This window comes from Leptosomus discolor, chromosome 15 (genome assembly GCF_034619465.1).
Source record: "Leptosomus discolor isolate bLepDis1 chromosome 15, bLepDis1.hap2, whole genome shotgun sequence".
Taxonomy (NCBI): domain Eukaryota; kingdom Metazoa; phylum Chordata; class Aves; order Leptosomiformes; family Leptosomidae; genus Leptosomus; species Leptosomus discolor.
Window position 1 is genome coordinate 10,607,449 of NC_141405.1, and position 10,455 is coordinate 10,617,903.

General features: G+C 49.2%; 1 protein-coding gene across 1 annotated transcript; it reads left to right on the forward strand.

The window, feature by feature from the left end:
• Nucleotides 1-1,522: 1,522 nt before the first annotated feature.
• On the forward strand, nucleotides 1,523-8,555 carry LOC147414414 (tektin-3-like). The gene is made up of 7 exons (XM_086473519.1): nucleotides 1,523-2,101; nucleotides 2,649-2,732; nucleotides 4,286-4,356; nucleotides 4,570-4,713; nucleotides 5,958-6,180; nucleotides 7,094-7,248; nucleotides 8,339-8,555. Exons 1-7 carry the CDS (start codon nucleotides 1,523-1,525, stop codon nucleotides 8,553-8,555), a joined length of 1,473 nt encoding a protein of 490 aa, XP_086329645.1.
• The last annotated feature ends 1,900 nt before the right edge of the window (nucleotides 8,556-10,455 follow it).

A 10,455-nucleotide genomic window follows, 5' to 3' on the forward strand; every position in this document is an offset into this window, starting at 1 on the left:
CATCCATCGCCTTTTAAGCCTTCCCGTAGGAAACTGTGACTCCTTCGTCCTGCCCTTGTGTAGAGAGAGGCATTCTTTGTTGCAGAGGTGACTAAAATGAAAGAAACTCTCTTTCCCAAGGGTTTAATGATTTTAAAAATAAGGCAGTCTCTCTCAGCTCGCCTACACATGCAAAGTGATTAGGGTAGCCCAGGAGGAGCAATTAAACCTCTAGCCACGTGATCGCTTCTGTCGATGCTTTGTTCTAGAATAAAAGTGAGTTTATTTCATGCAAACATCCCATTTTTAAAGGAATAAAGTTGATTTCATGCTGTGACAAATAGGATTTAGCACATGCTTCAGGTCAATCTCCCCTCCCACCCAGGGATCTTGTTGTAGCACACCAGCGTCCCAATCTTTCACTGCGGCTCCGAGCCAGGCTGGGAGCAGTGGGGATGGGATGGTGTTAGGGGAAGGACACATCCCTGCAACACAGCACCTGGCTACAACAGCTATAGGGACTTATTCTGCCCGTGGGTGACACCTGTAACCATACAGAAACTTCACACCGAGCACAGCATACCCTCCTGAGTGTTTGTCCTTAGATGAGGTGTGTCAGGTACATTCGGTGGCCCCTCTGCATTATATTTCTGATAAAATTGACTGATAACCTTAATCTGAAAAGAGCAATGGCACCCACATGCCTTACACAGTTATTGGTAGCAAAATCTTCCTGTGTGACTCTTCCCCTTAGGGTTACTGCAAGGCTGGTGTTTACGAGCTGCTCTGAAAAGACTTTGTGGGATATCTCCTTTCCAAGTGCATTTGTTTTACAGCAGGTGAGCCAGAGATGTTTTTCTTCCTTTGCAAGTCCAGAGATGGCTGTTCTTTTTAGGTTGAAATGGGGGGGGGTGGGGGGGGGTGGGTGCAGGGGTGGGGTGAAATTTGGATATAGTCCAAATTTAAGCAAAGCTCAGCTCACCTGCGGACACCTCACTCAAGCTTTTACTGCAAGTGAAAATAGAGATGATGAGGATGGATTCCCTCACCCACAAACCGCGCTGGGTTGGTAGCAGCTGTGCATCCAAAGCTATCACGGCTGGTAATGGAACTTTTAAAGAGGAAATTACAGCAGGAATACTATAAGATCAGCAAAAACGCTGGCCAAAAGAAACAAATGAACATCAGAGAATCAGCAACTACAGTTTCATTGGACGGACAGACAAAATGAAGGCACAGTATCTGTCATTCTCCTTAGTAGCCATGATTTGTTTCTCTCTACATTCCAAGACCTGATGAGAGATACTGACAACAAAGTAAAATCCTTATATATAAAAATGCTTGGGATGCTGTCAGAAGGGATTTGCTTTCAAGAGTTTTAGGCCTGTCCAGGCGATGTGTGGGTGCTGTGTGCATCGCTCTTCGTATTTTAAGTTGCGTGTGTCGCTGTAAGAAGTAGCGCAAGTGCAGGAGCTTACTGAGTGAGGTTGTCTTCTTCTGTCTCCTTTGTGCAGGACACATACCTGAATAGCGGCGTTCAAGAATGGAGCTGGTTGGATCTCCCTTAACTGCAACATATGCCCATCCAAGATCAACACCTACCAAGTTTCTGCCTGCCATCAGCACCATGGCTTCAAGCTATAAGAACCGTTTTCCTTACTACCCCTTGCCTCAGAGCTTCAGCCTCCCCCGGATGCCCAGAGCCTACTACAAAGCAGCTGCCATCAACCCAACTTTGGCTCCCTTTTCCAAAAGCTCCCAGGGGTTACCCCCAAGCAAGATGCTTCCTTTTGTTTCCAACAGAACAACCCTCTTCAGCCGGTACACCTCTGACGACTGGTACATGTCCAATCTGACCAACTACAAAGAGTCGGAGACTACCCGGCGCAATGCCGAGTGTCTGAGAGTCGATACCTCCCGTCTGATTCACGATAAATATCAGCAGACAAAGAAGACCCAAGTAGAAAGCACCAAAAACCTGGGAGATCGTGTCCAAGAGATAGAATTTTGGAAGTCAGAGCTCTGCCATGAGCTGGATGAGATGATCGGGGAAACGAACGCACTCACAGACTTGAAGAAAAGACTGGAGAGAGCCTTGGCTGAGACAGAGGCCCCTCTCCAGGTAAGCACCCTGTCCGGTGGGCTGCAAGCTGTAGCCTACTGCTGAAACATCTGCAGCCATTCAGACGCCCAATTAAGTTTCATTGCAGCTCCGTAACGTCTAGAAAGTTTTTATTAAGAGACCATTAGTTAAGTTAGTAATAAACAAATGCCTTGCCATCTGCTGCCTCCCCTATCAGTACGTACTGAGCACATCAGAACAGTATTTGCTTAACCAAATATTTTTATAAGTGGTACATCCAAAATCCTGGTTTGGGAGACAAAAGCCCATGTCCTCCTACGAGGCTCTGGCGAGGTCAGCCTCAAGCCTGACACAGGTCCCTGCCTTCAGCTGTGGCTGCGCCAGGGACACGTGTGCTCCCCCACGTTGATTTAATGCTGATGTTGCAGCTCGGCTGCTCGTTGTCAGCTAAACCAGCTGCCCTGGGCACTTTTTTTCCCGTGCTGTCGTCTCTGTGCCCACCTACAATTTCATTTCTTACATTACTTGACATGGGGACCATCCCTGTAGGGATTTGCAACCAGCAGTGATGGCATGTCCCCAACAGGTCACTCAGGAGTGCTTGCTTCACCGGGAGAAGAGGATGGGCATTGACCTGGTCCATGATGATGTGGAGAAACAGCTCTTTGTGGTAAGTTTGTCAACACAGATCATGTGTTATTTTTACCTAAACTACTCTGAACAGGTTTTGCAGCCCTGTTCCCTCTCTGGCTCCTTAGTGCCTGTGAGGTGCTAAACTCTTCAAACCCCCAAAACCTGCAGGGCCAGGGGACGACGTTCCCCCACGCAGCAGCGTGCCCACACGGTGTGGGTAAGACTTGCCCTGCCAGAGGCAGGAATAGCTGAAAACCAGCTGTGTGTTTGTGTAGCCTATCAGGGTCCTCTGTCCCTCTTCAAGGAGCTTGTGGGACTCTCCTGCCTTTCAGAGCCCTGCCGGCACAGGATCTATAAGTATCTGTCACATACATGTGATATATCTCTATATATCTGTGTCACATACATATATATTACGCACACATGCACACACACAGATATGGAGAAGGCAGTGTCTGCCCGACAGCTTGTCTGGTTTTCCCAACTATGTTACTTGGTCTAATAAAAGATATTACATCTACCCCCAGCTTTGCTTTGCTCAGAGCAGCGTGGCCGCAGTAAGACTGTGTGTGCTTAGGCAATGCATTTTATAGCAGTCCTAAAACCGCGCACTCCTGCCTGCCTTTATATAGGCTGCTTTAAATTATGAATAAAAAGCAAACACGATGAGAGCTGGCACAGAAGATGGGATCCTATCGCAGGGTACAACAAAATACAATCACTGCAAAGGCATCGCGAAACTGGGAAGGAAACTGCAGCCCCTGGGACTGTGAAGCCACTGCTCTGTTAGAAGATTTTTTCTTATGAGTCAGGCCCTAAAAAAATTGAAAGATTAGTTTAAGGGTCATGAGATTTTAAGAAAATAATTGGAGCTGGTTATCTCCATAATGGCATTTTGGATTTTAAGTGTTTCGGACATATTTAGGCCATGCTTTTCAGCTGGCTCCTGCAGACAGGAGGGCTTAAAAATTATGGTTTTGGAGCACTAATCACCTGCCTCCAGTAGCTGGGGCTTCACAAACGCGATAGATTTGTGCTGAAGTCAAGTGAGCTGAGAGCAGCACATGCCTTCCTCCGGTGGAGCTGGATGTTTCTTAGAAATGGCTTAGAAAGTTACACCAAACTCAAGTCCGTCTCCTCTTGTCCCAGATGGATGGGATTTCTCCTGGGGAAGAAAACATTTGGGGAGCAAAAAGGGCAGATGCTGATTGGGGATGGGGATGTGTAGCGCTGCTGGTCCAGAGAACCTCTATGCCTGTTCATATCAGGTCAGGATCTGTCCCTGTCTCCTATAGTGGAACTAATCATCACTTGACATTGATGTCAAGATGAGAAAACACTTGGCAACCCACCCTGAAAGTGAAGTGGGAGGCCATGGCTGTGGCCACAGCACCCTCCCATCCCCTCCTGGTCGCTGCGCCCAGGCTCAGCTGCACAAGTGAGCGCTCTGGGGTTGGGGGGCACTTTCTCCACTCCCTGCCAGTTTGCTTTGTCCTTGCTGTGTGCACGGTTGGAGAGGCCTGAGGGGATGAGTGTGACCAGGACAACTGAGCATGGATACTGATGGGGTCATGTTTTGCCTTTGCCCAGGAAGCCGACGTCATCAGATCCTGCCAGGAGAGGATGCAGCAGTACCTGGATAAGGCGAAAGCCCAGCTCGCGTAAGGAGGAGCTCCTTCTCTCATGCTGCATTTGCAGCTGCGATGTGAAACCCCGGCAGACCCCCACCTCTGCCCACACCCTACAGCCGTAAAACCTGGGCAGGCTCCATGGGAAGCGGGCAGTGGCGCCCACAGGAGCACGTAGCTGCCCAGGTGGGAGGAAACCATTCCACCCATACATCCCCACCCATGGCTCTTGTTTGTGTGTTGAAGGTCCAACAGGGCAGCCCAGCATGAGCTGGAGAGGGACCTGGCCAACAAGCAGACAGCCTACCGCATCGACGACAAGTGCCACCACCTGAGGAACACCTCCGATGGCATCAGCTACTTCCGAGGGGTGGAGCGGGTTGACGCCACGTGAGTGCACGCTGGGCAGCACGAGAGCACCGAGCGGTCCCTGGGATGCGCGGTGCCTCGCCCTGGCAGGGAACGGGTTGTCCCCAGCCCACTGTAAAGGCATGTGTCTCTGCATGGCACATCCATCCTGCCTGGAAACACCCATCTTGGAGGGGCCGTTTCTCCCTGCTCACCATAAAGGGAGAACAACCCTCTGCTTTCAGCTGGATGCTGAACACGCAGTGGGTGAAAGCGAGTCCCACCTAATTACACATTATATCAGGGTTCAGAGATCAGCCTGAAAATGAACTCAGCCCAACACCTCTGCACAGCTCATTAAGTTTATGCGTATTTTCAAAGATGTGTCAGTGCTTGCATGAGCGCTCTTGGTTGACGTGACGTCTGCGGGGTTCACCCCTGCATGGAGAGGGCCTGGCAGGGAGCCGAAATGACACAGAAGATAAAGAAATAGAGAGCATGGTCCTGGGATACGGTTCAGCTGCTTTTGGGTGCCAGGAATTCAGCTTCGGCTCTGCAGTAGATGAATGGTGACCTAAACCAGCACTCGCAGAGATATGCGCTAAGTGGCAAAGGGCTGAGGGAATATATCTGCTGCTCACAAGGACGCGTGCAGTTTATGGAGGGGCATAGATTGATTCAATCTTTCTAATATTTGAATAATTATTCACAGCTCAGACATATTGCAAATGAATTGCAAAGGATTGATGCTAAAATTCAGAGGGGGGCAAAATGTGCCGAGAACCAGCATGTTTTAAATGGGGCTTATGTGGTATTTAAGTCTTTTGTTGACCTTGTTCTGGCCTACTGCACAGGCGTGAACTTCATCGTGAATGCACAGACAGGGAAATGAATATTATCTAATGCTTGTTCAGTTTAGTATGAAACTGAGATAAGTTATGAGCAAAATTAATTGACTGCAATCTGCGCGTCGACGTGAAGCTGGGAATCACTTGGCACTTAGATGGCTCGAACGTGTAAATATGAGGTCTGACTAAAATCTTCATTTTTCTGGGGGAATCTTTGCTTTGTCTGGGCTTTCATAAGTACCACAGTTGTCTTCATGAACATGTCATCATTTCATAAGCATATCGAACAAATGGTGTCCAGGTGTTTTACCTTCATGTGGTCAAATTAAGAGCGTAGCTTTAACCTGCATTTAATCCACACTGCTCCCATGGCATGCCTGGCCATGGCCAGCTTCAGCAGCATGGGCTTACTGGAGGCCTCTCCTTCCTCCTCCCCAGGATCTCGGTGCCAGAGTCGTGGGCCAAGTTCTCGGACGACAACATTCTCCTCTCCCAGAGCGAACGGGCGGCCTCCGCCAAGCTGCGGGACAACCTCGAGAACCTGCTGGTGGTGACGGCCAACGAGATGTGGCGCCAGTTCAACAGGGTGAACGTCGCCTTTGCCAACCGCATCGCTGAGACAGCTGACGCCAAGAGCAAGATTCAGACCCACCTGGCCAAGGTAGCCTGAACCCCTCCCTTTCGGTGTGACACCGTCACTTCCCAGTGACACCACTCTCCACACAGACCTGGCCCAAGAAGAGGAACGGTTGCTACAAGGAGCTGGTTATAGTATCATTATCTGTTTGAAATTCCAAGTACTGGGGACATTCTCCTTGGAGCAGGACAAGTTGGCACTGTAACTTCCTCTCAAGGGATCCTTTATTTCCCTAGTGCCCAGCAGCAAAGGGATTTCAAGCAGAAGGTGGAAATGCTGTTTGCATCTCCTGGTAGTTACTTCAGAAGTGCTGGCTGCCCTGCAGAAAGTCTTTGCTGGGCCTCTACTGGGGTGCCTGCCGGGGGGTTTGCAGGCTCCCTTCTCCTCCAAGGACATGCTTTCAGGCTCAGTGCTCCAGGTTTGCTGCATGGTCAGCCGTGTGTTTCCCGCATGGCTCTGCCAAGCAGGGGAAGTGGAGATCAGTGATGGGCACCTGGCTCGGACTGCTGGGTCTCATGGAAAGCTTCCTGAAAAGAGCTTGACACGGTATCGATTAACTGAGCAGAGACTGGGCTTGCAGCTCTGCAGGCTGATGTCACGTCTTTAATTGAGGATCCATTAAAAACTTTCCCTCTATGAGTTGCTATTGATGGATGATCAATTCCTGCAAGCAGTAATTTTGGGTAGCTGGTAATTCAATAGATCCATCACTGCTCCAAAATCTCCTCTGATGTGACAGCAACAGCAAAGAGAGGCTTTTCCTTGAAAAGAAATCTGCTGGATCTGTGCCTTGGCATGTGTCAGAGCGACAGGGGTCTGAGCCCAGGGTCTGCTTATTCATCTTGTTTTTTTCTGCAGATGGACAGGAGAAAAGGGAAATGATGTGGTCACTTGAGAATATATCATTTAATTTATGAATGCGTTTTTTTCATGCCAGACACTGCAGGAAATCTTCCAGATCGAGATGAACATAGAAGCCATCCGAAAAGCCATTAGGGACAATGGGCTAGTGTTAAAAGTGGCTCAGACCCGGCTGGATGAGCGCACGCGGAGACCCAATGTGGAGCTGTGCCGGGACACTGCCCAGCTCCGGTAAGGCAGGACCCAGGGCTGGGAGGGTCCTTGAGGAGTGACTGGTCGTAGCGCTCAGGAGCATCACTGGATGACAAAATTAATCTTTTTTTTTTTTTTTTCCCCAAAGAGTCATTCCATAAGTGCACTGGTATAATCAAGAGCAATGATTAGGTATCCCGGCCTCGGGGTGGTAGAAGAGCTCTGCACCCACGAAGGAGGCTGTACGCCATGGCCGGGTACAGCCTGATACCACCCCGTGAAGGGATGGATTTTTCCCACTTGGGTAAACCTCACCTACTCTCCTGCCTGCTTCCCAGCTGTTGGATGGCTTAGTTTTGCAGTATAAGCCCTTTAATCTCTGACAGGCTTGTGTTGAGAGCACTTAGCTGCTTCCTTTTGGGTCACTGCAAGAAAGGATGCACCATGTGGAGAAGCAGTAAGGGCTGTCCTCACCTCCCCTGAGGACACTGGAAATCCTTTCAAGGACATAGTGAGCCCTTTGGGACTGCACCCCAAGGGGCCGTGGAGGAGCAGGCTGCCCTGAGTGCCCAACAGCACCCCATGTGAGGGGTGAGGCACCCCAAACCTCACCCCTCCTCCTAGGAGCCCTCTGGGAATGACTCCACGTGAAGCTTTTTAGAAGCCATATAAACCCAGCCCTTGCATGCCATTGGGTTTTTCCATCCTCCACTTGTTTCACATTCACTTTTAGCCTCTCCCAGCTCCCCCATTTTGCTGTGTGTGCATCCGTGGGTGTGGGGAGGAACGCTGCACAGGGAGATCCGGGTGGGTGAACCAACAAACCCGCAAAACCAAACAGGAACAGGAAACCACAGCTGCTCATCCCTCTTCTCGGTGGCACAAGCTGCTCCAGGAGATGAGGCTGCACATCGCCGAAGCCTTAGAGCAAACTTAACCATGCCTGCCCACGGAGGTCTGGAGGAGCTCTGCCCTCGCCTTTCCCGTGCATCTGCCAGAAATGAGGGGTTGAGTTACTCCGAGCACACTGAAGGGGGAAATCCTGTCCCCAAGGGGCCCATCACCAACGCCGTGCTAGAAACCACCCCCGTGACGGGACTGTTAATGGGCATTTCTTGCTGTTTTCCAGCCTCGTCAATGAGGTCCATGAAATCAATGAGACGATCCAGAGCCTTCAGCAGCGGCTGAGAGACGCCGAGAACATACTGCAAATGCTGGTGCATGCCAAGTCGATCTTGGAGCATGACCTGGCCACCAAAGCCAACTCGCTGTTCATTGACCAGGAGAAGTGCATGGGGATGCGCAAGACCTTTCCCAACACTGCACGGCTGCTGGGTTGCTTTTAGGCTGGGCTCAGCTGAACCCACGCTATCTGTTGCAGGAGTATTCCCAGTTTTGCTAGGACGCATTCCCAGTTTTGCTAAGATGCTTTGAAAATACATGATTAGACTTTCACTTCCTCATGAAAGCCCTGAGTAGAAATTAAACGATCACTTTGTGTGTTACATGGTCTACCAGGATTTTTTATTCCTTTGGTTTTTCACTTTCCGTTGCTTTTCCACGGTGTGCCAGAAAGTAGCTGAAAATATCCTGTGTGTGACTAAGAGTAAATCCACCCACAGCGATACATTCCTACCCTTTCAGTCTGTGATTTTAGGAGAAAAACTCTCATGTCCTCCTCGCTTTGAGCCTGTCTGATGCGGAAAAAGCACAAGGGGAAGTAAAGCTAGTTGTCAGAGTAATTAGCTGTTGACATCTTTAATGTATTTTTAATGGTTCAGGAGAAGAAACACAAACTATCTAGTAAAGCATTACAGTATGTTCTGTTCCTAAACAGAAAAACTTGCATTTTAAGCTGATGTCTAGTGATCATTTTCTTGCTTTTGAAAAATTTTAAATGTCATCTAAAATGTCAGTGCTGGGGTCTTAAAACAAAGAAGTGCTTTTGGCTAGCTAATTGAAGAAAATGCTGCGGTTTTAATCTTGGTGAGTATGGATTGGTTCCTAATTTAACCTCTTGCAAGTAGTTTGTTGGTGGAAGCACCAAAGCACTTTGAAGATAAAGGAACAAATCAGTCCTTAAGTCAGCCACCTCGACTGCCATAGTACCTGCTCTCTGGCTGTAAATTTTACCAAGTGTTTGAATTTTCAGAGGATAAGTCTTTAATCAATCTGAAGTTCAGTGTGACAGTCACTTTGCAAATTGTCCCGTCAGACTCACGTGTCAGACACTCTCGACTCTTTTAACCTAAGCAGAGCTGAGCTCAGCCTAAAGCCTGTAGGCACCAAGAATCCCAAAGGAGCAGAAGCTCAAGTCCCTTCTCTTCCCTTGAGAATCCAGGGCATGGACCTCCTGGCCCAGCGTGGGGACTCTCAGGAGCTGAGAGCATCTTCTCTCATCTCGTACCCCCAGATGACTCCAGCTCACAGCACAGGTCCAGACAGACCTGCCTGCCCTCCCTGCTCTCCCAGGGGCAGCCCCCGAGAGCTGTAACCTGTGCCAAGGTCCTGCCCTGGCCCCAGCATCTTGGCAGGATCTCTCTTCAGAGCTGCAGCCCTAAACAGGAAGCAATTGTCTATTTTTTTTTTTTTCTTTCTTTTTTACTAGCACTTTTGTCTCACGGAGACTAAAGATAGGTTTCCTCTACTTTGTGTGTATCTTGGAGCCAGAGTCTGTCGGAGACAGCAGCCACCCTTTCTAAAGAGACGATATAACCGCAAGCAAGAAAAACTGTCCAGCTCATCGCACCTTCCCTTTCTGCACTTATCTCCCTCCCCAAAATAAGCCGATGGCATGCTGAACTCATAGGGACTTCCAGTTTTTGTTGGCACCCTCGCTAGCCTTTGTGCTGCTTTGAGCTGTTACTCTCCCTGTGTTCCTTTACTGAAAGCTTTCATAAACCCTGGTGATTTTGGCTGCTCGGCTGTTTTGAAGCCCCGCTCCAGATGGCTGGTTTTCAGGCAGAGCTGCCTGTTTTCTGTTTTGAGAATTGGGTCCCGTGAATTGTCTCGAGCTGAGCGCTGGGAAACGGAGGCACCCCAGTCCCTTTCTGAAAGACTCATGCTTTTAAGTGACTTGAGCGAAATCCTGGCATCAGCGACAGCTTCACATTCATTTCATTTCCACCTTCATTTTTGAGTCACATAAAAAGATACCTGAGCTCTGTTGTACTATGAGGGCACACCAATATCAGCACCCAAACTTTCCTATTTTCTCCAATTTTGCTTTCAGAGTCCCCCATCTTT

Coding starts and splice junctions, on each gene's coding strand:
- LOC147414414 (XM_086473519.1), top strand. CDS start 1,523: ATGGAGCTGGTTGGATCTCCCTTAACTGCAACATATGCCCATCCAAGA. Junction 2,733..4,285: donor TGGAGAAACAGCTCTTTGTG/GTAAGTTTGTCA, acceptor GCCTTTGCCCAG/GAAGCCGACGTCATCAGATC. Junction 4,714..5,957: donor GTGGAGCGGGTTGACGCCAC/GTGAGTGCACGC, acceptor CCTCCTCCCCAG/GATCTCGGTGCCAGAGTCGT.